This window comes from Amblyraja radiata, chromosome 1, assembly GCF_010909765.2.
Source record: "Amblyraja radiata isolate CabotCenter1 chromosome 1, sAmbRad1.1.pri, whole genome shotgun sequence".
NCBI classification, from domain to species: Eukaryota; Metazoa; Chordata; class Chondrichthyes; order Rajiformes; family Rajidae; genus Amblyraja; species Amblyraja radiata.
Genome location: NC_045956.1, coordinates 168,689,329 through 168,714,883, shown reverse-complemented (window position 1 = coordinate 168,714,883; position 25,555 = coordinate 168,689,329). Strand labels below are relative to the sequence as shown.

Sequence of the window (25,555 nt, the reverse complement as noted above, 5' to 3'; positions counted from 1 at the left end):
TATATTCTGCCTCAAGAATGAAATTTACAGCTAACCACCATCTAAACATACGAGGTCATTGTTTCGGGGTAGAGTTGCTCAGCTTCCTGCAGGTGGTAGAGTTCAAACTCGGTTGGGATGCATGTTCAGGGGAGGGGGTGGGTCGCGGTGCGTGTAGATATCTCGACGCCTACTGAAGCAGTGACTTCACGGTGTGTGGTGGTGGGAAGGCACGGGTGCAGAGAGGGGCCCTTCCTCGCCTGAACAACGCAGCATGTCGCAGGTCGTTCTCCGCCGTAGCACCATGAAGATTGTCGGGTTCCTTCTCGTCATCCATTTGACTGGTAGGTGCTAACCTTGAATTAAGACAAAAAGCGGGATGCGACTGAAACATCTGTGGAGAGAGAACCCAAACATAGTTACCGTTTCAGGTCAGAGACCTAGGAACGAAGCGCTTTCCAGTTCAAACTTTCACGCCAATGCTATTAATTTCCCTTGCACAGATGCTGACTGACCGGCTGAGCCTTTCCAGCGCCTGTTTTTATTTCAGATTTCAATCTGCGGATTATGCTTCTCATGAGGCTTAGTTTAGTTTAGTGTGCACCGAGGTACAGTGAAAGGCTTTTGTGGGGTGCTAATCGGCCAGCGGAAAGACAATCCACGCTTATAATCGAGCCATTGGCAGCGTTTCGATATATGACAAAGGGAATAACGTTTAATGAAAAGTGAAGGCAGTAAAGTCGGATCAAAGAGAGTTCGATTGTCCACGATGAATTTTGAACACCTTGCATTCCCTCGTGGGTTATAGATATTCCAAAGGCAGAGGGCTATGCGGGGTAGGTTAACGTGAGAGAACCGACATGTGGTTTGTGCTGTGAATCCCAACCCCTGTCAGCAAAATTAGATTTTTGATCGAATCTTGCACTTAGCGCAGTTAGACATTTCAACGAAAAATAAAATGATAGATAAAAACCAAATCCCGCAATTCCTCCGCCGCCTTAGTTAAAACACAAAATAAGGACAAGAGGGCTGTGGGGGGGAGAGAGCACGGTGGCCGGACGCGGTGGATAAAGAACCCAATGGTTCCTTGGCCACAGCTAATAATGGCCTGTTTATTTGATCATCGTTACTTTGTTTTGCATTTCTTTCATCCATTTGTTCTATATATCTCTCTACATCGCCGTCTATATCTCTCGTGTCCCTTTCCCCTGACTCTCGGTGTAAACAAGGGTCTCGATCCGAAAGGTCAACAATTCCTTTTCTCCAGAGATGCTGGTGAATCTGTGGAATTCTCTGCCACAGAAGGTAGTTGAGGCCATTTCATTGGCTATATTTAAGAGGGTTAGATGTGGCCCTTGTGGCTAAAGGGATCAGGGGGTATGGAGAGAAGGCAGGGATGGGATACTGATTTGGATGGTCCGCCATGATCATATCAAATGGCGGTGCAGACTCGAAAGGCCGAATGGCCTACTCCTGCACCTATTTTCTATGTTTCTATGCTGCCTGACCCGCTGAGTTACTCCAGCTTTTTGTGTCTGTTTTCGGTTCCTTCGGCGATCGAGCCTTTCGGTGCCGTTGAGGCTACGGCGCTTCTCCGGACCACATGCATCTACTTTTAAGCTCTTGTGAATCTTGGTCATAATACAGCTCGCTCGGTCAGATGCTTTCGGTATCTCCCGATTCATTTGGGCATCTTAGGGGGAAGGGTCGGGTATTTCAGTCCAAAATAATGTCACCCTGTGAGCATTTACTCTTCATCTCCTGCCAGGAACCGCTCAATACTCTCCATCGGCCGGGAAGGTGAAGGAAGGAACAGACGTGCTCATAGACTGCTCACTGGCGGTATCTGGGGGGGTCCATTGGTTCTTGAAGCGTGAAAATGAAAAGCTAGAACACCTGCTGTATATTTCTGGCGTCGGTAGGATAACGCTTGGTAAGAACCGGAGATTGGACTGCAGAAAATCCACCGGTAAGGTTTCCCTGGTCGTCCAAAAATTCACCAAACAAGACTCTGGGGAGTATTACTGTGTCATGGTCAAGACTCCCACCTTGGAATTCGGCAACATGGTCGCTCGCTATCTGGAAGGTGGGTTCTAGTTGAGATGCAACAATATTAATTCTAAATGGAAAAACAGTCACCCTGTGCCTTTGTTTTTATGAACAAAGTTTTATGAACAAGAAAAGGTTTGGCAGAATGATGCCGGGATTAGATCATGTTAGTTGCAAGGAGAGGCTGGACGAACTAGGGTTGTTTTCTCAGTTACTTGGGAAATCTGATAGACGCATATAATAAGATGATAATATGATAATATATAATAGATGATATAATATAATGATAACATGATAATATAATATGATGAGAGGCACAGTTAGATAGACCTTTTTTTCCCCCATGGGCGAAAATATCAAAGATTAGCAGGCATATTGTAGCTTTAAGGTGAGAGAGGCGAAATGAAAATGAGATGTGTGCGCTATTTTCTCACACAGAAGTTGTTGAGCGCCAGGGGTGTTGGTGGCGGCAGATACTATGGAGGTATTGTATCTAAGGCTTTTAGATAGGCAAATAGATCTACAGGGAATGGAGAGATATGGATCATGTGCAGGCGGGGGAGAGGAGTTGATATCATGTTCGCCACGCCGTGAGTTTCCAAGTTATATATTTTTTATTGGATCTATATTGTTGCCTATATTTTATTTGTTAACCATGTTTACCATTGTCACCATTTTCTTTATCGCATAAATACAGAAGTCAAAACGACTCCAAAGGCAACGGTGGCACCCACCAAGTCTCCAACAGTCGCGGCAACACGCAAGGAGACCACATGTACTCCAGCCACATCAGGTACAAACCTGTATTTTGTACATTAAATTCTCCCGAGTGGAATTAACTGTTGGCTCTTCTCCGGAAATAGATTCGAGTTAAGATATATATCGTGGGATATATAGTCCGTCCAGTAAAAGTGTGTTTTGAACGTCAATTTATAGATTATTGATTGATTGATTGATTGATTGATTTATTGATTGAATTTTTTCTTTCCATCCATCTATTGACCCACCTGTCTGTCTGTCTGTCTGTCTGTCTGTCTGTCTGTCTGTCTGTCTGTCTGTCTGTCTGTCTGTCTGTCTGTCTGTCTGTCTGTCTGTCTGTCTGTCTATCTATGTCGGCTTCGCATTTTATTGGAATTCAAATTCACCTTTAAGTCATGAAATAACTACAATCTTATTTTTAAGCATCCCAATACAAAAATAAACTTTATATTCAAGGTATCAAGCGTCTTGATCCTTCTCTAGGCAAAGTCAAAATATTTTTAATAAAGTCTCTTAGTCTCCTGTCCACTCTCACCCACCCACCCAACGCCTTCGTTTCAGTGCCTCAAAGGTCATGTCGCTGCCCTCGTTTTCGGCGTTTAACCTGCAGTCGCCGTGGCCTCAGAAGTCCTGGTCGGAACAAACTTCGGAAATGTCTGAAGAAGGGTCTCGACCCGAAAAGTCACCTATTCATTCTCTCCAGAGATGCTGCCCGTCCCTCTGAGTTACTCCAGCTTTTTGTGTCAAACTTCCACCAAACCAGTTTACGAAAGACCCAGCATTTTTCCGATTACATATAATTGGAAAACTGCGAGGAAGAGGTTTTCTCCGTGGCGTTTTTGGCGTAGTTGTTGTTTTTGCGGGTGGCAAAGGCGCGGGGAAATATACAAAATCCCCACCCAAAAAAAATATTCTGGAAAAGAACTGTTGGCCTGCCTTTGTAGATAAGTGCGGATTGGGGTTTTCATTTACCGCGTTTCGTTTTAATGAAGCGATTTTAAAGCAAAGAGTTAAATAATGTACTCAGTGTGGCAGATTATTTTCTGAATGTAAACACACAGTGCAGGAGGAATTTACTGCCCGTCACACAACATCTGTGAGGGAATGGGCAGGGGACGTCGCGGGTCTGGATACTTCCGCGAAACGTCGTCTGCCCATTGCCTCCACAGATGCTGCCTGACCCGCTAAGTCCCTCCAGCACTCTGTGTTTTGTTCAAGATGCCAACATCTGCAGTTTCTTTGTGCCTAGCGTTCTGAATCTGCCCAGGCGCCCTCCCTGTGCACCCACTCTGATAGAAATCTCGAATAGAATAATATTGTAACGCTATGAATAATAGCCGTAGAGCTATATATTTCGCAAGCAAACCTTACGGCCCACGTTGTCCATGCTGACCAAGGTGGCACTCCGAGCCGTTTACCTGCATTTGGCCCAGGTCCTTCCATATAACGGTCCAAATGTCGTTTGAAAGTCGGTATTTATTGTATCCGTTTCTACGCCCTTTGTTCCAAACCACCGGTGCTCAAAGAACGCGGCTTTTTAATCGTCCAATTCACTGAAAGTATCGCCGAATGCAAAATAAACCCTTACGTTTAACGGGAAGATTGGCCTGTACTATCTATCGCTCGCTGCATTTCAATTGCTACCGAGCAAGGCGTCTCGCAGGGCGAAGCAAAGCAACTTGCTGGTTGGTGATATGTCCAACCACCCTGGCTGCCCGTATCTTCGGAAATTCCCCACGCATAAATCGATCGACAGTTTAGTTTAGTTTAGATTATTGTTAGTAAACCAGTTGTGGCAGGGATTGAAATGTGGCGGCGGCTCCCCGGCCGCAAACGGCGCACGGAGACTCAGTGCCGGATTAGTGGGAGGTGAATGTAGACATTCCCTGAGAAATTGTCAAGATTCCCCCCCCCCCCCCCCCCCCTTTGCCCATTTCCCCCACTTGACGCTTTACCAGTTCCACAGTTTCTCCCCATTGTGTTCCTCTTGAGATCACACCTTCCCCAGCCAAGAATGGGTTTACCAGAAGTCATTTGTGGGTGCCCTTGACTGGTTTTGGTCATTTTTCTCGCCTCCGGTTACTTTTTGCCACTTTTTTTGGCTGAAATGCTGCCCGACCCGCTGAGTTATTTCACCACATTGCGTTTATTTTTGGTATAAAGCAGCATTTGCAGTTCCTTGTTTCTAAACTCACTTTGCCTTGAGTGGATGATCAGCCATGATCACATTGAATGGTGGTGCTGGCTCGAAGGGCCGAATGGCCGTCTCCTGCACCTATTGTCTATTGACACAAGATAGGCTCAAAATGTTGGAGTAACTCAGCGGATCAGGCAGCATCGCTGAAGAGAAGGGACAGGTGACGTCTCGGGTCTAAACCCTTCTTCAGACTGAGAGACCCTTTTCTCCAGAGATGTTGCCTTGGCACAATGCTTAGCTGACAAAAAGAGTGAGCGGTTTAAAGTATAAAATCAGGTTTTAAGGTGTTAAAGTCCGAATGGCGTTGGACCGTCAATAGCACTTGCCTTCTCAAAGAAACCGTGAAAAATTTGGGAACTTTCTTGGAGAATCAAGGAACTACTGACGCTGATTTAAAATAAAACACAAAGTGCTGGAGTAACTCAGCTAATCAGGGAGCATCCGTGGATCCGAAACAGCGCCTGTCTATCCCCCCCCCCCCCCCCCCCCCCCCCCCCCCCCCCCCCCCCCCCCCACCCATGCTGCCCGTCCCGCTGAGTTACTCCAGCCCTTTATGTTTTTTTTGTGAACTTTCGTCTCCCTATGTTTACTGCCCTAACTTCCCATAATTGCACTAGGTGAGTTTCAGTAATATATTTACATGAACAGCTTGTGTTTGCATAAATAGTCGTCAAATGTTGGCCAAAATGGGGCCGCATGGAAGAGCTCAGTGGGCTGTTATGTGCATTCCGTACTAACTGGGGCGATTGTGCTTATTCATGCACGGGGGTAATCTTGCTGTGTTGTATGCAAAAAAAGTATATCGTTGTACCCGGTGCACGTGACAATAAAGAAACTATAACCAATATAGTATAAAGCAAAGATGTTTAAACTAGCATCTGCACTTTCTTCTTACACATATAGTATAAAGCAGTTTCGTTTAATTTCACATTTAGTTTTGTCCCCCCTGTATCAGACGTTTCGTTATAAATGGGTGACGTTTCGGGTCGAGACCCTTTTTCTGAAGAGTCTCGACCCCCAAAAACGTTACCTATTCCTTCTCCCCAGAGACGCTGCCTGTCCCGCTGTTACTCCAGCTTTTTGTGTCTATCTTCGGTTTCAACCAACATCTGGAGTTCCTTCCTACACGTTTCGTTATAATTGTTATATATTAAATATTAAGACCCTCAAATGTGAATATTTATTGTCGCTTAACATAAATTAATCGCATTAGTGTGGAATTCGCTGCCTCAGAGGGCGGTGGAGGCAGGTTCTCTGGATGCTTTCAAGAGAGAGCTAGATAGGGCTATTAAAGATAGCGGAGTCATGGGATATGGGGAGAAGGCAGGAACGGGGTACTGATTGGGGATGATCAGCCATGATCACATTGAATGGCGGTGCTGGCTCGAAGGGCCGAATGGCCTACTCCTGCACCTATTGTCTATTGTCTAATGTCTATTAGGTAGTCAAACAATCTATGGACCTGTTGGTCTTGTCTTAATACATTTAAATGCGTTTTTCATTAAACTCTGATTATTTTTCTAATGTTAGCGATGAAGGAAGATAAAGCGCTCTGCCACATGTTCATCTGGGCTCCTCTGGCTGGTGCGGCATTTCTGCAGTTTCTGGCTCTGGTCGTCGTCTCCATTGTTTACTGCAAAAGTATGAGGTTTCCGCTCGGTTTCTTTCTTATTTTGAAAATTACATTCCATCAATGAATTCAGCGCGGGTGAAATGCACATCAGTTGTCTTGAGCTGCTTCTGTTTTCCAGGGCCCCGCCGGAGACGCTGCCAGCATCAGTTCAAAAAGAGGTCAGTTTTAGTTCTTGTTTGCGAAGGAACTGCAGATGCTGGTTTACACCGAAGATAGACACAAAATGCTGGAGTGACTCAGCGGAACAGGCAGCATCTCTGCCTGGAAGGAATGGGTGGGAGAGGTGGAGAAGGGTGCCGACCCTCTCTATGAGAAATGTCTTGCCAGGAATGTTAGAGCACCACTTAGTGATAGGCATCAGTACATGAAATATATAACATATTTTCAGAGAAAGAGCAAGAGTGGGGCATGAGAGATGTTACATTCAACTCATGGTACAAACAGAATCTCTAAATATTAATGACCTCCTCTAGTTTCATTTTAAGGACAGACCTTTGGAAGGACAGACAGACTCACTCCACAAACCACATCCAATCCATCTTATTCTGAATCCATTTAATTTATTCATTGGATCTAACATTCTACAGTCTACATGCTAAATCTAGAGATAGTCATTTAAAAATGTATATATTCCCACATTTTAACATTCCAATCCAGGCTAATTGCTTTCCACATAAAATCTCTGCATCTACTTCCCACAGCCCATGCCTATGGGTGGTTTATTGAACTAAAATAAGTATTTTAAATTACATTTAGCTTCATGGACATCACCTATTCAACTTTTTCTTAAGATCTGGGGATAGAATATGGATAGAATATAAATCTATATTCTATCGCCAACAATGTTTTAGATCTTAAGTCTATCCAGGGTGTACTGGGGTTTATGTTCATATGTGAAGACTTGTTAAACCTCTTCTATTAATGTTAGTAGAAGTACCCAAATTAAACACAGCATTGCATATATCCCACCATTCATACTTCTACATTTTTTTAAATATATATATTTTATCGGAAGCACTTTTTCCTTCCTTCTCCCCTCCACCCCCTATCAGTCTGAAGAAGGGTTTCAGCCCGAAACGTTACCTATTTCCTTTGCTCCATAGATGCTGCTGCACCCGCTGAGTTTCTCCAGCATTTTTGTGTACCTTGTACAAAAAACTTGATCATTTTACAGCTTTGGCACAGCTTCAATTTTAACATTTTTCAAACAGAACATTGAATTAAAAAACATACTTCTACATTTTAAACTTAATTTTTGCTCAAGATCAAACCTGAACAATCAGTTCATTCTATGACCCAGACATATGACGGTTAACATATGATGATTATTTTTCAATGGCAAGTTTTTCAATCTTCAATTTATTCAATTTTCCATTAAAATAAAAAATGTCAATGTTAAATGTCAAAGGTTGTCTGATGAATCATCATACAATTTAAAAAAAATCAATAACTCTCCCACAAATGTTATCAAATTGTGAACTTTTTAACAATACTTTTTCTCAAAGGTAACTTTTAAAAAATATTATTGAATTATAGTATTTAATGATTCTGGATTTCTAAAACTTAAACAATGGAAGTTGGGATCTCCCTTAAAGATCACAGGTTCAGTTATATCAGGGAAAGGGATTAAAGGTTATGGGGTGAATAATTGAATACTCTATGGGATATAATAAGTTGCCGAGATCATAAACAAAGAAGGTGCATATTGGGGAAATGTTAGCATGGATAATAGTTTGCCAAGATGAATATTATCAGATTAGTATATCATAGATTGATATTACATGCAATATAAATCTAATAAACCGGGATGACCACCCAAGTCCTAAAATTCTGAGGTATTTGGTTGCACCATATAATTCAGGAATATTACCTTGATTTACAATGCAAGACGATAGACAAATAAAGAATGGAGGAATTACATTTTGTAGTTGGAATATAAGGGGTGCCAACGAACCAATTAAGAGGGGTAAAATTTTTGCCCAACTAAAATCGTTGAAAAGCGACATAATGTTTTTGCAGGAGACACACATGAAACAACAAACACAAATAAGATTAAAGGCGAATTGGATAGGCCAAACATACTACTCCTCATTTACTTCTAAATCTAGGGGTACAGCTATTCTTATTAGGAAAGGTATTCCTTTTAAATTAAAGAATACCATATCAGATAAAGAGGGAAGATATATTATAGTTTCGGGTGAAATTTATGCAACCCCACTAACTTTGATAAATATTTATGCTCCGAATTTTGATAACCCCCAATTTTTTGATAAAATTATTGACATAATATCAGAGTTTAATTACCAAAATGTGATAATAGGGGGGGACTTTAACTGTGTTTTAGATTCATATCTAGATAAATCAGCAAAACAAAAGAAGAGTAATTTAAAATCTAAAACTAGCGAACTTCTAAATACATATATAAAAAATACTAATATAATAGATGTATGGAGATCTGCTAATCCAGTTGGAAGGGAATACTCGTTTTACTCTTCGGTGCATAAAACCTATTCAAGAATTTATTATTTTTTAGTGGATATGAAATTAATGCCATATACAAACAACCCAACATACCACATTAGTAGTATCTCAGATCACTCTCCGTTGACATTTTCAGTAAAATTTGAGGGAATGCTGGGTGAAAATTTTTTTTGGAGGTTTAATACACATATTTTAAATGACGTGCAAGGCTATCAATATTTAAAACAACAAATGAAACTTTTTTTCGATACAAATTATATACCAGGTACTTTGTCTTCTTTATTATGGGAAACTTTTAAAGCATTTATGAGAGGAATTATAATTTCATATCAAAGTTTTCAAAATAAAAAGAATAAGACAGAACAATTATTGTTAGAACAAGAAATCAGACAGTTAGAGTTGGATAATGCCAAAGATTCCACGACAGATAAACACAATAAGATAATATTACTGAAATTTAAACTTAATCGAATTTTATCGGCAAGAGTAATAAGACTATTCCAAATTACAAAACAGGAACATTTTGAGTTTGGTGACAAACCACATAAGCTTTTAGCTCGCCAATTGAAAAAACAAGAAAAGTAAAATACTATAACCAAAATTAAATCAGAGAAAGGTAAATTACTAACACTACCTAAAGATATTAATAATAGATTTGCCCAATTTTACCAAAACTTATATACATCTAAAATTAAAATAGAAGATAGTAAAATAAAAAAAATTCTAGATAACTGCAATCTTCCAATATTGGACCTTTTGGAACAAGAGGAACTAGGAGCTCAAATTACAATCAAAGAAATAGGTGAAACAATAAAATCGCTGAAAAATGGTAAGACACCGGGACCAGATGGTTTTAATAATGAATTTTATAAAATATTTCAGGAGATAACAACCCCTTATTTATTTAATTTATACTCCCATGCTTTTAAAGAAAACAAACTACCTGAAACACTAACAGAATCAACTATTACGCTTATTCCAAAAAAAGATAAAGATTTAGAAGATCCGGGCTCGTACAGAGCTATATCACTTTTAAATACAGATCAGAAAATTTTAGCAAAGATTTTAGCAAGAAGATTAAGCAAATATATTAGTAAATTGATAAACCCTGATCAAACGGGGTTTATACCTAAAAGATACTCATTTAATAATCTGAGACGCCTGTTTAATATAATGTACTCGCATAAAGTAGAGGAAGAAGATATATCAATTATTTCTTTGGATGCAGAGAAAGCATTTGATCAGGTAGAGTGGCAATACTTATATAAAGTACTACAAAAATTTAATATGGGAGAGAATTTTATAACATGGGTAAAATTATTATATGATAAACCAATGGCAAGAATTTTAACTAATAACATGTTATCTCAAAAATTTCAACTATCAAGGGGTAATAGGCAGGGATGTGCACTATCACCCCTGCTATTTGCCCTTATGATAGAACCCCTGGCTGAAAGTATAAGAATTCATCCGAACATTCAGGGCTATAATACCAGGGACTCAAAGAATAAAATCTCATTATATGCAGACGATATACTTTTATATATTACAAAGTCACAAACGAGCATACCAAATTTATTAAACTTAATAGAGGAATTTGGGTCTTTTTCTGGATATAGAATAAACTGGAATAAACTGGAATAAAAGTGAAATCATGACATTAAAACCTCAAGAACCTACACACTTACTGAAGATTTAAAATCGCAACAGAAACATTTAAATATTTGGGTATTCAGATTACTAGAAAATATAAAGCATTATTCAACGCTAATTTCATACCTTTATTAAATAAACTTAATACGTTGATTAAATTTTGGAAAACACTTCCCTTATCATTATTAGGTAGAATAAATGCAATAAAAATGATCTTCCTACCACAATTACTATACCTATTTCAATCTATACCGGTATATATACCAAAATATATATTTTTTAAATTAGACTCAAATATTACTAATTATATTTGGGACTATAGATCACATAGAATCACAAAAAAACACTTATGTAAACCAAAAGAGGTCGGGGGACTTTCACTTCCGAATTTTATGTATTATTACTGGGCAGTGCATATTAAGAATATGATTTATTGGTTGGATAGTTCTACCCAACAGACAGAATGGATAAAAATGGAGAAGGAGGATTGCCATCCTTGTAATATAGGAACGATCCTCTTCTCCCCAAAAAAACTGAATAACACAATATGAAGAACTGAAGAACCCAATTATATATGGTACAATAAGAATTTGGAAACAAATAAAATTATCTTTAAAATTAAGAAATTTATCACTGTTAATGCCAATAGCGAATAACCCTTTATTTAAACCATCTCTTATTGATAAGACATATAACCAATGGGAAAGTCTCGGAATTAGAAGGATCAGGGATATGTACGAAATGGGAAACCTACTATCATTCCAACAACTACAATTAAAATTTAAATTGAAAAACAACCAATATTTTAAATATCTTCAGATTTGCGATTTCGTGAAAAAATATATACAAGGATATCAAAAAGTAACTCCTGACTTATTGGAAGAATCAATGAATATTGAAGCTGACTCACAAAAATTAATATCATATTTATATAATAGTATTCTAAATATAGACCTACCATCGACAGAGGTACTTAGAGAAGAGTGGGAACGGGAACTAATGATAAAAATTACGAAGGTTAAATGGGAAAAATACCTGATATATATTCACAAATGTTCAATTAATGTAAGACATAATCTAATTCAATTTAAAATTGTACATAGATTATATTATTCAAAAACAAGATTGAACAAATTTTATCCAAATATATCCGCCACTTGTGATAAATGTCTAGCCCAAAAGGCAACTATAACACACTCCTTAGTTTCCTGCATAAAACTTTATAGATTTTGGAATTATATTTTTGAAATATTTACAAAATTGTTCAAGACAAGAATGGAACCTAATACTGAAATGATTATATTTGGCGTAATGGAAGATGGGAATAAATTGAACACATCTCAAAATCTATTCCTTAACTATGGTTTAATAATAGCAAAAAAATTAATTCTTAAATTTTGGAAGGGTACATCAATACCAACGCTTAAAATGTGGATTGCAAGTATGTTGGACACCGCTCATCTTGAGGAAATGCGATTCCTCCTAATGGATAAATCAGACCAATTCATAACGAGTTGGTCTCCATTCGTCGTTTTTTTGGAATCATTTGGTGCAACACAATTGTAAAAAAATAACTGTTTCAGGACTGGACGAGGGTTGGTCAAGATTATAAATAATGATCTCCTTTTCTTTTTTATTTTATTTTATTTTCTCTATTTTCTCTCTCAACTTTCTTCATTTACTCGTTTTCTTTTTTCACACACTATATATTTCACATCTTTCTATCCTTTACTATCTAACTTCTTTTTCTTATTCTAATCTTTTTTCAATGTAAAAAAAAAAAAAAAAGAAGTTGTACATAAAATGTATTATGAAAATATATATTAGGCACTTTGGTGCCATATGACTGTACTTACTTCTAATAAAATAAAATATTAAAAAATAAATAAAAATAGATTGATATTACATCATCAGGCATTGTCTATTATAATGCCCTAAATACTTTTAACTTCTATTTACAATTGCACCATTGTTTAATCATTAATAAAACATATAGTTTCAGGGTTACTATTTTTGTGATAATATAATTGAATTAAATATATCTTTCAGGATGTTTAATCAAATAATATTTTGAACTAATTCCAACTTTGGAATGCGAACTTTGCTCTAAATATTCCCTAACTATTTAGTTATAGTTAATGTAAATCATATTAAAGCATTTCAAGAGATATTAAATAAATGTATGATCAAGTTTTCAGAAAATTGCTGACTAAAAAGTGGTTTATGGTTTTGAAAGTCACCTCCAAATTTATCCTGCATTTTGTTTTACAAGATAAAGTGTAGTTCTGCGCATCATCGTTTGTTGGCATTTATTTATTTCTGTAGTCATTATACGTCATTTGTAAAACTGTAGTACGTTCAAGGAAATATCTTTTCTTACATTAACATCATTCTGAATGTATTTATTTTCCAGACCAATGACTGAAGATATTAGAAGACCATTAAATAATTACCATTAACAAGTAAGTACAGGATTTCAATGAAAGAACAAACCATCTAATTTAATATAGCTCAAGTTGTGTTGCATGGAATAGCTAAAAGAAGAGCAATATTTTGGTGGTATTTAGTAAAGAGTCATATGTAGCAAAATGACCCAACAATAACTTTGATTTGTACAGTGCCCTCAATCATAAATCATCTCAAGCATTTCATTGCTAACTCATAATCAAATTATTTGAGAAAATGGTAAATTCTTAGTGAACATTTTGGATTGAGGCAGGTTTCAAAGATTCGGAGAAGCAAAGAATTGCTGCCAAATGAATAACATTGGGCAAGGATAATATACAGGTGAAATACAAGTTTAAAGGGCCTTGAGATGCAAACTAGATGTAGGGCTGGGTGAAATTGTACGTTCGCTATGACCATGGGTCTAGGATAATATACAAAAGAATGCCGGTCAAAGATACTTGAGATACAAACTAGACATTGGGCTGGAAGACATTGTAGAAGTTCTCTCTGACTATGATTTTCACTGTATCTTGGTAAATAATAAAGAAGTTTGGTTGATGATTTGTAAATGAAAACGAGAAGACTGACTAACAAGCATATTGTTCTCAGCCACGTGGACTGAACACTTCTCTGTATAGGAAAGGTTTACAGGAATGCCTCTCATAATTTTATATATAAAAAATTCAACCCCAAAGCCTTTCCAGAATATACAGGGAACAAATCAGAATGGTGATGTGAAACTCTCCAATTATCTGGATAAGTGTAGCCCCAACACCCTTCATGAATTTCAGCACCTCCAAGGGCATATCAGAGTTTCACCCCTCCTAAAAACCCACTGTCCCCTGACTGTCGGCATGCCTTGGCTGTAGTGTTACAGTCAACCAAAGCACAGAAGATACACATGTTTGTCAAAGTTTCCCTCAAATGCACTACAGACTAGCCTAACCAAGGACAGCGGGCACACTGGAATAGAACCACTTGAAAACCCCTCCCAGCTACATTTTATCTTTATATAGAAATGTATTATTCTTTCTACATATTTTCTAGATCTAATCTGTGATCTTTCTATCAAACAATACTGTGGACTACTAGAAATGCGATAGTTGAGTGAAGTGGCTCATTTGCAAAGACGTTATCAGCAAAGACCATAAAAACATTCCATTTTGTATCCCTTGAGGAATTGTTTTTCAATTATGAAATCCATTTCTTGGAATTTCATTTCTTGTGACAGTGAATCCCAAGAAGTGATTATTTTGATAAGAACTGCAAGTTATTCATCAAAGGTGTGAGGGGTATTTTCTAGTTGACTGTTGGAAAACTAGCATTTTGATCTGCAAAACATCGCATTGTATAAAACCGAGATCAGGCTCGAAATGAGTGTCTTGATCTTTAGGTGCAATTCTTTAGTTTGTGGTTGTGCAGCAGTGCACAATATCTTTATGTGGAACTTCAGCCAGCCCTACTATGTTTAGTGAATTGTGTTCACAGACAAAGTCAGTCGTTGTCTGCAAAAGTAAAAACAAAGAGCTGTAGATGATGGTTAATACACAAAAGTACACAAAGTGCTGGAGCACCTCAGCTTGCTCAGGCAGCATTCCTGGAGAACATTGATATTTTAGTCCTGAAACGTCAACTATCCATGTTTTTCCAGAGATGCTACCTGGCTCGTTACTCCAGAATGTATCCAGAATTGAGATCTTATAGAAACATATAAAATTATAAGAGGACTGGACAAGCTAGATGCAGGAAAAATATTCCCAATGTTGGGCGAGTCCAGAACCAGGGGCCACAGTCTTAGAATAAAGGGGAGGTCATTTAAGACTGAGGTGAGAAAAAACGTTTTCACCCAGAAGAGTTGTGAATTTATGGAATTCCCTGCCACAGAGGGCAGTGGAGGCCAAGTCACTGGATGGATTTAAGAGAGTTAGATAGAGCTCTAGGAGCTAGTGGAGTCAAGGGATATGAGAAGGCAGACACGGGTTATTGATAGGGGACGATCAGCCATGATCACAATGAATGGCGGTGCAGGCTTGAAGGGCCGAATCGCCTCCTCCTGCACCTATTTTCTATGTTTCTAATGTTGTGTCCTTTAGTGCCTTATGGACCGCAAAAGTTAGGTTCAAAGTATGACTTCATTTTCCGCACTTTTTATTATAAGGACAATGAGCCCACTACCATGAAAGGAATAAATGTAAAGGGGCTGTCCCACTTGGACGACCTAATCACCAGACGACCAGAACCAGCAAACTCCACACAGACAGTGCTGGAGATCAGGATCAAACCAGGTTGTTGGAGTAGTTAGTCAGCTGCACTACCTGCTGCACCACCCATCAACTGATCTCTGTCAGAACGAGCGAGTTAATGTAAGAAGAAGGCAAGGTCAGAATGTGGAGAGGATGCTTCCATGAGTGGGAGAGTCTTGGACCAGAGATCTGAGTCTCAGAATAGAAGGAAGTACCTTTAGAAAGATGAGGAGAAATTTCTTTCATCAGAGGGTGATGAATCTGTGGAATTAATTACCTCAGATGGCTGTGGAGGCCAAGGCAATGGATATTTTTAAAGTGGAGATTGACGGATTCTTGATTAGTACGGATGTAAGGGGGTACGGGGAGAAGGCAGGAGAATGGGGTTGAGAGGAACAGATAGATCAGCCATGATTGAATAGCAGAGTAGATTTGATAAGCCTACAGGGCTGGCCAGCTAGACTCCACCGGCCCATGCGATTCGGGGATCATATGGACTGCTCAGGCAAAGGATGGGGTCACCTCTTCTTGGTCGCTCGGAATGGGGGATTTTTCTGGTGTGAAACAAAACTGTGTACCTCTAACGGTAACCGAAGCACAAAAGGACTGTGGGAATTGTGTGGGTATCTACTCCTTCCGCCCGCGTGAGTGTTGATCTGATAACATGTAAAAAAAAACGTAATTGCCTCATTGGACTTAAATTTTCATGCGAATATAGATAATATCTTTAAGATTAGATACAATCTGCAGCGCCGTGCACGTCCGCTGCATTCGGGCCTTGGATGAAATGTGGACCCTACATTGGTTTGATTGGTTTGGTTATTTCGTTCAGAGTAGATTTGATAAGCTGAATGGCCTCATTCTGATCCGCGATCGAATGAATTTATGAATGTGATTCCCACTGTAGCCTAGCCTACCAATTCATACAGTCTGGGTACACACAAGAATATCGTTCCAAGATAAGATTCTTTATCTGTGAATTATCTGTGAATTATAAGCCAGCAGAAATTAGTAATCGATGAAAGAAAGCAACTAAGCTGCTGGAAAATGTGAAATGTAAACACAAAATGGTGGAGACACTCAGCTGGTCAAAAAGCCACAGAGGCTGCCGGAACAGCTAGTCGCTCCAGCATTTTCTGTTATTTTTCTTACAGATGCCAGCACTTCCACTGGATGGGTGCTGGAGGAATTTCCATGGAAAATATTGGTTGTAAAAATAGCCAATCTTTAACTGTCAACATTCTCCTTCACTGTCATTTCAGAGAATGGCAGGGCCATGGGGAGTGTTGTAGAGCAGAGAGATCTGGGAGTGCAGATATCTTGTTCCTTGAAAAGGTGTCACAGGTCGATAGGTTGGTACATTGGCATTCACCAATCCAGGGATGATCAGCCATGATCACATTGAATGGCAGTGCTGGCACGAAGGGCCAAATGGCCTACTCCTGCACCTATTGTCTATTGTCTATTGTTTTGAGTCTAGAAGTTGGGATATTTTGTTACAATTGTACAAGATGTTGGCGAGGCTACATTTGGAGTATTGCATTCAGTTTTAGTCATCCTGCTTACAGCAAGGATGTTGTCGAGCTGGAAAGAATACAGAGAAGATTACGAGGATGCTGCCAGGACTTGAGAGCCTGAGCCGTAGGGAGAGGTTGGGCAGGCTGGGACTATCTTCCTTGGAGCACTGGAGAATGTGGGCTGATCTTATGGATGTGTATAAGATCATGAGGGGAATAGCACAGAGGCTTTTACCCAGAGTAGGAGAATCAAGAAGCAGGGGACCTAGAGGCAACGTTTCAAGCAAAGGGCGGTGGGTATATGGATCGAGCCTCAGGAGGTTGAGTCAAGTACTATAACAACATTTCAATGACATCTGGACAGGTTATGGAGAGGAATGGTTTCGAGGATTATGGGCAAATGTGGGCAGGTGGGACTAGCATAGATGGGGCATGTTGGTTGGTGTGGGTAAGTTGATCCAAAGGGCATGTTTCCGCGCTGTATGACTATGAATATATTGTCACTGAGGAGCTGGTAAAGATTTTAAAAACTGACACTTTGGGTCAATTTTAACCAAACTTTGACATTGGCAAACATCATCAGATGTTGGAATCTTGGTCAAAACACAACGGACTGCGGGGATCTCAGCGGGTCACGCAGCATTTGTGGAGGGAATGGGCAGGCGACTTTTCGAGTCGGGACCCTTCTTTGGTCAGTCTGAACCAGAGTCCCGACCCAAAACATCGTCAGTTCATTGCCTTCACAGATCCGCTAGGTTCCTCCAGTACTTTGTGTGGATGCAATGAAGACTCTGTACTCCTAAAGCAGTGGTTCCCAACCTTTTTTTGCTCATGGCCCCCTTGGGATCTTTTAATTTTTTTGTGGCCGGGTGGGGGGGGGGCATTTATTAGCGGGAAAAAAGTGCTTCAATATTATAATACCTTCCATAAAAATATCAGTGTCTATTAATTGCACATATATTCTCTTTTATTCTATTCCACAAACATCAAAAATATTTCAACTACATAGATTTAAATTTATTAGAACTGAAATTTATGAGGCAACAGGGTGGTAGCTCTGTGGCCCCCTTCATTGAAACTGTGGCCCAAAATATTTCTGTGGCCCCCCTGAAATTTGCCATGGCCCCAGGTTGGGAATCACTGTCCTAAACGATGTTTTTTACTCTCCGCAATATGTAATGCTTAATATTTCTGGGACCTTTCTTCCGAGACTTGGTCAACTGAACGGATGCGTTTAGTTGGTGACACTAATGACGTTTTGCTGATAAACTTCAACGTTTCACTTCGCTATTTGTTGTACTTTTAGTGTTATCTTTGAATGGCCGTAGTGTATGGCGAATGTAGGTGGAGCAGAAACATTAAGGACTGTGTATGTGTAAATGCATTGCCCCACCCTTCCATGTTGTCTATCTGAATTAGTCTTGTGACTTCCTTCCAAAAGTGCGTTTTTTCCATACTTCTTGCAAATTGGGCAAATCTGCGCGCATCGATCATTCTTTCGCGGTTTCTTCTGAAAATAACATTTTTGAATATAGCGATATCGATAATTTGTGTCAGGAAGTAAATACAGCTCAGCGGGAAAAGTGGCCATGGACAGAGTCAAGTCAAGTCAAGTCACTTTTATTTATATAGCACATTTAAAAAACAACTCTCGTTGGCCAAAGTGCTATAATATACATTGGTAAAAGAATAATATAACAAACAACAGTGGTTCATAGATAAAATACAAACATCACTACATACATATAGCCCTCGCTCAGAGGATGTCAAGAAAGGCCTGGGAGTAGAGATGAGTTTTTAGTCACCACTTAAAGGAGTCGATGGAGGGGGCAGTTCTGATGGGAAGGGGGATGCTGTTCCACAGTCTCGGAGCTGCAACCGCAAAGGCGCGGTCGCCCCTGAGCATATGCCTAGACCGCGGGAAGTTCAGTAACCCCAAGTCGGCCGATCTGAGGGACCTGGAGGTGGTGTGGTGGGTGAGCAGACTTTTAATGTAGGTGGGGGCAAGCCCATAGAGGCTCTCTCTGTCACTGTCTCTGTCACTGCAGTTTTCCACGTATCATGCCTGGATTTGCTTTGGACTGAAGCAATATTGATTCCCAAGATGATACCTTTATTATTTTTGTTTCATGGACCACCAGAATGTAAGTGTTGTTTTAGAAAATGGCTCTCGTCTAAAGGTCTGCTTGACCTTCGCTATTTACAATACAAATGTTGTTTTCTTTCATTTTGCTGAAGGTTAATTCCGCAAAAACGTGTACAACCATAAATGGAAATCCTGGAATTCAACTCTACACCCCAGGGAAATAAAGGAGGTTGCATTGGAATGAGCGTGCAGTCGGTCGATGGAGCGCTGCCGAACCGGACACGTCTATTTGAGTTGTCTTTAAAGATTCTTCCTGATCCTGGACATTGTGTTTATTTTATGGCTATGCTACAACGTCGATCAATGCCTAAAAGTGTTGGCAATTAGTTTTTTTTCTCTCTAATGTGTTTAACAATTAATTAAGTTGTGGAATAACAATCTGCAGGGGTTCTTTTCAATTGTTTAATGTGAATTATTTGAAATCCCTGGACCGGCCAAAATGCAAAGTCCCGTTCCACCTATTGAGCCTTGGCCCCGAACACTGGGCTCCCCGAGCGCTGAACGTTTCCGGGACAAGTGGGGCTGGGCTGTTTCACAGTCCACGTGTCACATCTTGAGCATCTTGATGTGTCAGGGTCTGGGAAACAACTGTCACAAGCATTGCACTCAGCGAGGCTGTTCATAAGTCATAAGGTCATGAGTGATAGGAGCAGAATTAGGCCATTAGGCCTATTGAGCCTACTCCACCATTCAATCATTGCCAATCTATCTCTCCCTCCTAACCCCATTCTAACTGCCTTCTCCCCATAACCCCAGACAACTGAATTAATCAAGAATCTATCCATCTCTGCCTTAAACATATCCATTGACTTGGCCTCCACAGTCTTCTGTGAAAATGAATTCCACGGATTCACCACCCTCTGACCAAAGAAATTCCTCCTCATCTCCTTCATCAGTTGTGCTAACACGTGGCTGCAAACATTGCCCATCAGATTTTGCACTTTGGTGGTGGGCCCGGGGCTCCGAATGAGTTTCAGAGAGACTGACCATACACCCCCCAGAGATGCCGCCCGACCCGCTGAGATACTCCAGCACTTTGTGTCTTTTCATGTAAACCAGCATCTGCAGTTCTTTGTTTCTACACAGAGAGCCTGGTAACCTCGGAATGGTTAATGGAGCCACAAGGAACTGCGGATGCTGGAGTCTTGGGTCCATGGGTTAATTGGCCGCAGTGAATTGTCTCCAATGTGTAGTATAACAAATGCAAAAGTGGGCCGAAGGGTCTGTTTCCATGCTGTATATTTCAATCAATGAATCAAAATACAAAGTGCTGTACTGCCTCAGTTGGTCAGGAAAAATCTGAATCAGCTTTAAAAAGGATTCTGACCCCAGCCATCACTTATCCATGTCCTCCAGAGATACTATCTGGCCCTTTAGGTTACTCCAGCACTTTGTGTGGATGTTTTTTTTCTCGGGATAATTAAGTTTTTAGTCACAATTGCTTTGTAGGCTCTGGAGTGACGCTGCTTCCCAGACAGTGAAGAAGTCAGTCCCAGGAGGATGATGGGTTGTTTGCAGAAGCTGCATGGTTTCCTGCAGATGGGCCCAGACCTTTTCATTGGGGGCAGCACAGTGGCACAGCGGTAGAGTTGCTGCCTTCCAGCGCCAGAAACCCAGGTTCGATCCTGACCTCGGGTGCTGCCTGCACGGGCTTTGTTCATTCTCCCCATGACCTTGTGGGTTTTCTCCAGTTTCCTCCCACATTCCAACGACGTGCAGGTTTGTAGGTTACCCTGCAACCGCAGGAGAGGCAACACCTGTCCCTTTACCTCCCCCCTCAACTCCATCCAAGGACCCCGACAGTCTTTTCAGGTGAGGCAGAGGTTCACTTGCACCTCCTCCAACCTCATCTACTGTATCTGCTGTTCCAGGTGTCAACTCCTGTACATCGGCCGAGACCAAGCGCAGGTTCGGCGATCGTTTCGCTGAACACCTCCGCTCAGTCCGCCTTAACCTTCCTGATCTCCCGCTGGCTCAGCACTTTAACTCCCCCTCCCATTCCCAATCTGACCTTTCTGTCCTAGGCCTCCTCCGTTGTCAGAGTGAGGCCCAACGCAAATTGGAGGAACAGCATCTCATATTTCACTTGGGTAGCTTACACCCCAGCGGTATGAACATTGACTTCTCTACCTTCAGATAGCCCTAGGTTTCCCTCTCTCTACATCCCCTCCCCCTTCCCAGTTCTCCCACCAGTCTCCCCTGATATCAGTCTGAAGAAGGGTCTCAACCCAAAACGTCTCCCATTCCTTCTCTCCAGAGATGCTGCCTGTCCCGCTGAGTTACTCCAGCATTTTGTGTCTACCTTCTGGTTTGTAGGTTAATTGGCTTCTATAAAAGGTGTAGGATAGAACTGGTGTAGTATGGGTTGGTCGGCGCGGACTCGATGGGCCGAAGGGCCTGTTTCCACCCCGGATCTCTAAACTAAACTTTCAGAACCGCTTTGATCTCATTGGCGGCGGGTGGGACGCGGACACGCTTTAGAGCGCATGGAACAAACAAGATTCAGAGGCAATTCAGATCGAGCGATAATACGCGGTTGCATATCTGTATTCTTTTTAGTGTGATTACTTCAATGCCATGTTATAGAGACCCCCATGCTCTGCCGGTGCTTGCCCACTATTTAGAAACAAGGAACTGGTTTACAACAACAAAAAAGTCACAAAGTGTTGGAACATGGATAGGCGACGGTTCAGGAAACTTCCCTGTTCCACGTTCTCCAGAGAAGTTGCCCGACCCGTTGAGTTACTCCAGCACTTTGTGTCTTTTCTTGAGCAGTATGTGACTGATGATCCTTTCACGCAGCCAGAGAAATGCCATTGCTTCGCCGCATCCCAAGCTGTTGTTTCTCGGAGCTTGTAGCTTCTTGATTGAGATGGGTTGGATGTAGATTTTGAGACAATAAATGTTGCAATGAACCGCACCCTGTGTCGCCACGGTTTCTCGGCGCTCGGCAAAACCGCACCAGGTGACTGACTCCTTGCACCTTGCAACACTGACAAGCGCTTGCAAACACTTCTTTTCTTTTTTACACATATAACCGGAGATAGAGCGAGCAGAATCGAAAACAACCATCTCCACTGCGGTTTACAGTAAACATATGGGCCAGAATTTAACCACGTATGCCCTTGACGTACATTATTTTAGTTTTAAACTTGTTATGACAAAGGACAGAGGTTGAAGTTCTAAACATGGGCGAGACCCACTTGCTGTTAGACAGGACCTAACAAAAGTTGATTGCTTTTAGTTTAATTTATTGTCACGTGTACCGAGGTACAGTGAAAAGCTTTTGTTGGTGCTAACCAGTCAGCCGAAAGACAATACATGATTACAATCGAGCCGTTCTCATAGGGTCACATAATAATACAGTGTGAAAACAGGCCCTTCGGCCCAACTTGCCCCAGCTATACTAGTCTCACCCACCTGCGCTTGGTCCATATCCCTCCAAACCATGTACTTGTCCTCCTGTTTCTTAAATGTTGGGATAGTCCCAGCCTCAACTACCTCTTCTGGCAGCTTGTTCCATACACCCACCACCATTTGCGTGAAAATTTACCCCTCAGATTCCTATTAAATCTTTTCCCCTTCACCTTGAACCTATGTCCTCTGGTCCTCGATTCCCCTACTCTGGGCAGAGACTCTGTGCATCTGCCCGATCTATTCCTCTCATGATTTTATACAGCTCTATAAGATCACCCCTCATCCTCCTGCACTCCATGGAATAGAGACCCAGCCTACTCAACCCTATAGCTCACGGTCTCAAGTCCTGGCAACATCCTCGTTAATCTGACTGAACCCTTTCAAGCTTGACACTATCTTTCCTATAACATGGTGCCCAGAACTGAACACAAAACTCTAAATGCAGTCTCACCAACGTCTTATACAACTGCAACATGACCTCCTCAGTGACACCATAAAGTGAATAACGTTAGTGCAAGATAAAGTCCTGTGAAGTCTGATCAAAGATAGTCCGAAAGTCTCCAATGAGGCAGATAATAGATCAGGACTACTCTCTAGCAGTTGGTAGGATGGTTCAGTTAGTCAAACTAAACTAAAACTACAAATAAAAATGAAAGCATTGGAGTAGGCTGTATGGCAGCAAAGCAACCTAGAGCAAGTGTGTGTGTGTGTGTGTGTGTGTGTGTGGGGGGGGGGGGGGTTATTAAATATGGAGGTATGTGATAGTGGAGGGAAAGACAGAGTAAGGAACCTTGGATGACAAGGTTCTTGATGAGGAATAAAATGAAGAATTGGTCAAGTACAAGCAGCTGAGATTGGGGTGTACAGGAGAGTCTTCAGAAGGAAATTGGGAGGCTAAAATAGGGCATGAGAGTTTTGGCAGAGGAAATTAAGGAGAATCCAGAGTCGTTATAAATATAGTAAGATAAAATAGGTAACTGGAGAAAGAACAGGACTCTCAAGGGCCAATGGTTACCCATGCGAGGATCTACAGGAGATGGGCAATGGCCTCAAATAGTATTTCTCCACTGTTATCATGGAGAATGAAATGAAGATGAGGGAACTTGGTAAAATTAATGGGGATGTCTTAAGATAGACTGCACTATGGTAGAGGAGATGGCGCACGTCCTAAAATGTGTGATCAGATATATCGAAGGAAAGCTCGGGAAGCTAGAGAAAACATTGTGTGAGCCCTGAATAGAGATATTCATAGATGTTAGCCACAAGTCAGGTGCTGGAAGATGGCTTTCTTTGAAAAAGGTCACATTGAAAATACTGGGACCAATGAGTCTAACATTTGTGGTCGAAGTTACTGGAGGGGATTCTGACAGGGGAAAGACAGGTTGATTATGGATAGTCCGCATGTTTTTTGTGCATGGGAAATTTAATTGATTTTATTTTAAAGAAACAAACAAAAAGGTGTATGGGCAGGGGGTTATGGGGAGAAGGCAGAAGAATGGGGATAGGAGGGTGTGATATATCAGCCATAAACGAATGGCGGAGTAGATTTGATGGGACAAATGGCCTAATTCTGCTCACTATCACTTATGAAAGTCAATTTGGACAGGATTGTTGGCATAGTGTATATGGATTTTATTAAGATCTTTGATAATTTTCCACATGGTAGATTCCTGTGGAGTGATCCAGGGGAGATACATCACTGCCTATAATACCACCTACCATCTATTATGTGCCATTTGCAGGCTTAGAAATGATGCCTGTACAGTCTCATTCAAATTGTTGATGTACGTGACAAATAACAATGGATCCAGCATTGTGTAGAAAGGAACTGCAGATGCTGGTTTAAATCGAAGATAGACACAAAAATATGGAATAACTCAGCCGGTCAGACACCTTCTCTGGAGAAAAGGGGATAGGTGACATTTCAGGTTGAGAACCTTCGTCAGACTGAAGAAGGATCTGGACGCAGCACTGATCCCTGAAGCACAACATTAGTCACAGGTCTCCAGTCTGAAAAACAAACCTTCCATCACCACCCTCTGCTTACTACCATGAAGCCAATTCTGTATTCAATCAGCTCACTCTCCCTGGATCCGATGTGATCTAACCTTCCAGGGCAGCCTTGTTTCGAAGGCCTTGTTGAAGTACATGTAGAGGCTCTGCCCTCATCGAAAATGGAAGAAAGGATAGATGATCATTTCAGACTAGTCATCCAATCCATGGTGGTGGGAAAGCAGCTGGAATAAGATTTCGGAGGCAGGTTGTGGGGAGGCAAGGGTTAGTCAAGGTATCACATTGAATGGTGGTGCTGGATCGAAGGGCCAAATGGCCTACTCCTGCACCTATTGTCTAGTGTCTAAAACAATATGTGTTTGTTAGTCATGGTGGAAAACAATGACATGTTTTGAGGAGGTAACAGGAAGGATCGATGAGCCTTTGATGAGCATACATTTTCTCAAGCTGCATGACAAAGTTCCATATGGAAGATCAATCGAGATGGGAAAAGCCCATGGGATTCATGGAGAGTGATAAAGTAGATAGAACATTTCCTCAGTCACAAATAAGAGATTCTGGGAATAAATGGTATAGTGCCTGAGGGACCATGTGTAATGGCAATCCTCTGGGGTTCAGAACTAAGCCTTATGCTTGGTATGGTATATATTAATGAATTGGACTTTTATTAATTATATTCAGGGTCATGATTAGGAGTTTGCTGATAATAACAAAATTAGCAGTGTGATTGATGGTAATAAATAAGTTTCAGCTTGTAGGAAGCTATCAATAGGCAGGTTGGGTGGGTACAAAAGTGACAAATGGAATTTTGTGTTGGAAGTCATGGTTTCGGCCTTTATCATCTTGGTTGCGGTGGGTGCATGGAACGAGCTGCCAGATGAAGCTATAGAGCCCAATACCAGTTCTAATGTTTTAAAGACATTTTGGCAGCTTCATGGATGGGAAACGCATAGAGGGATATGGGCCAAGTACATGCAAATGGGACTAGCTCATGAAAGCATCTTGGCTGGTATGGACTTC

The 25,555-nt window shown here is 40.9% G+C and overlaps 1 protein-coding gene across 1 annotated transcript; it reads left to right on the top strand.

The window, feature by feature from the left end:
* Positions 1-201: 201 nt before the first annotated feature.
* Positions 202-20,771, top strand: cd8a (CD8a molecule). Its single transcript, XM_033035142.1, has 7 exons — positions 202-323; positions 1,748-2,065; positions 2,726-2,821; positions 6,515-6,625; positions 6,736-6,775; positions 13,165-13,213; positions 19,198-20,771. Exons 1-6 carry the CDS (start codon positions 254-256, stop codon positions 13,208-13,210), a joined length of 681 nt encoding a protein of 226 aa, XP_032891033.1. The 5' UTR covers positions 202-253; the 3' UTR covers positions 13,211-13,213; positions 19,198-20,771.
* The last annotated feature ends 4,784 nt before the right edge of the window (positions 20,772-25,555 follow it).

Coding starts and splice junctions, on each gene's coding strand:
- cd8a (XM_033035142.1), top strand. CDS start 254: ATGTCGCAGGTCGTTCTCCGCCGTAGCACCATGAAGATTGTCGGGTTC. Junction 2,066..2,725: donor GGTCGCTCGCTATCTGGAAG/GTGGGTTCTAGT, acceptor GCATAAATACAG/AAGTCAAAACGACTCCAAAG. Junction 6,776..13,164: donor CAGCATCAGTTCAAAAAGAG/GTCAGTTTTAGT, acceptor TTTATTTTCCAG/ACCAATGACTGAAGATATTA.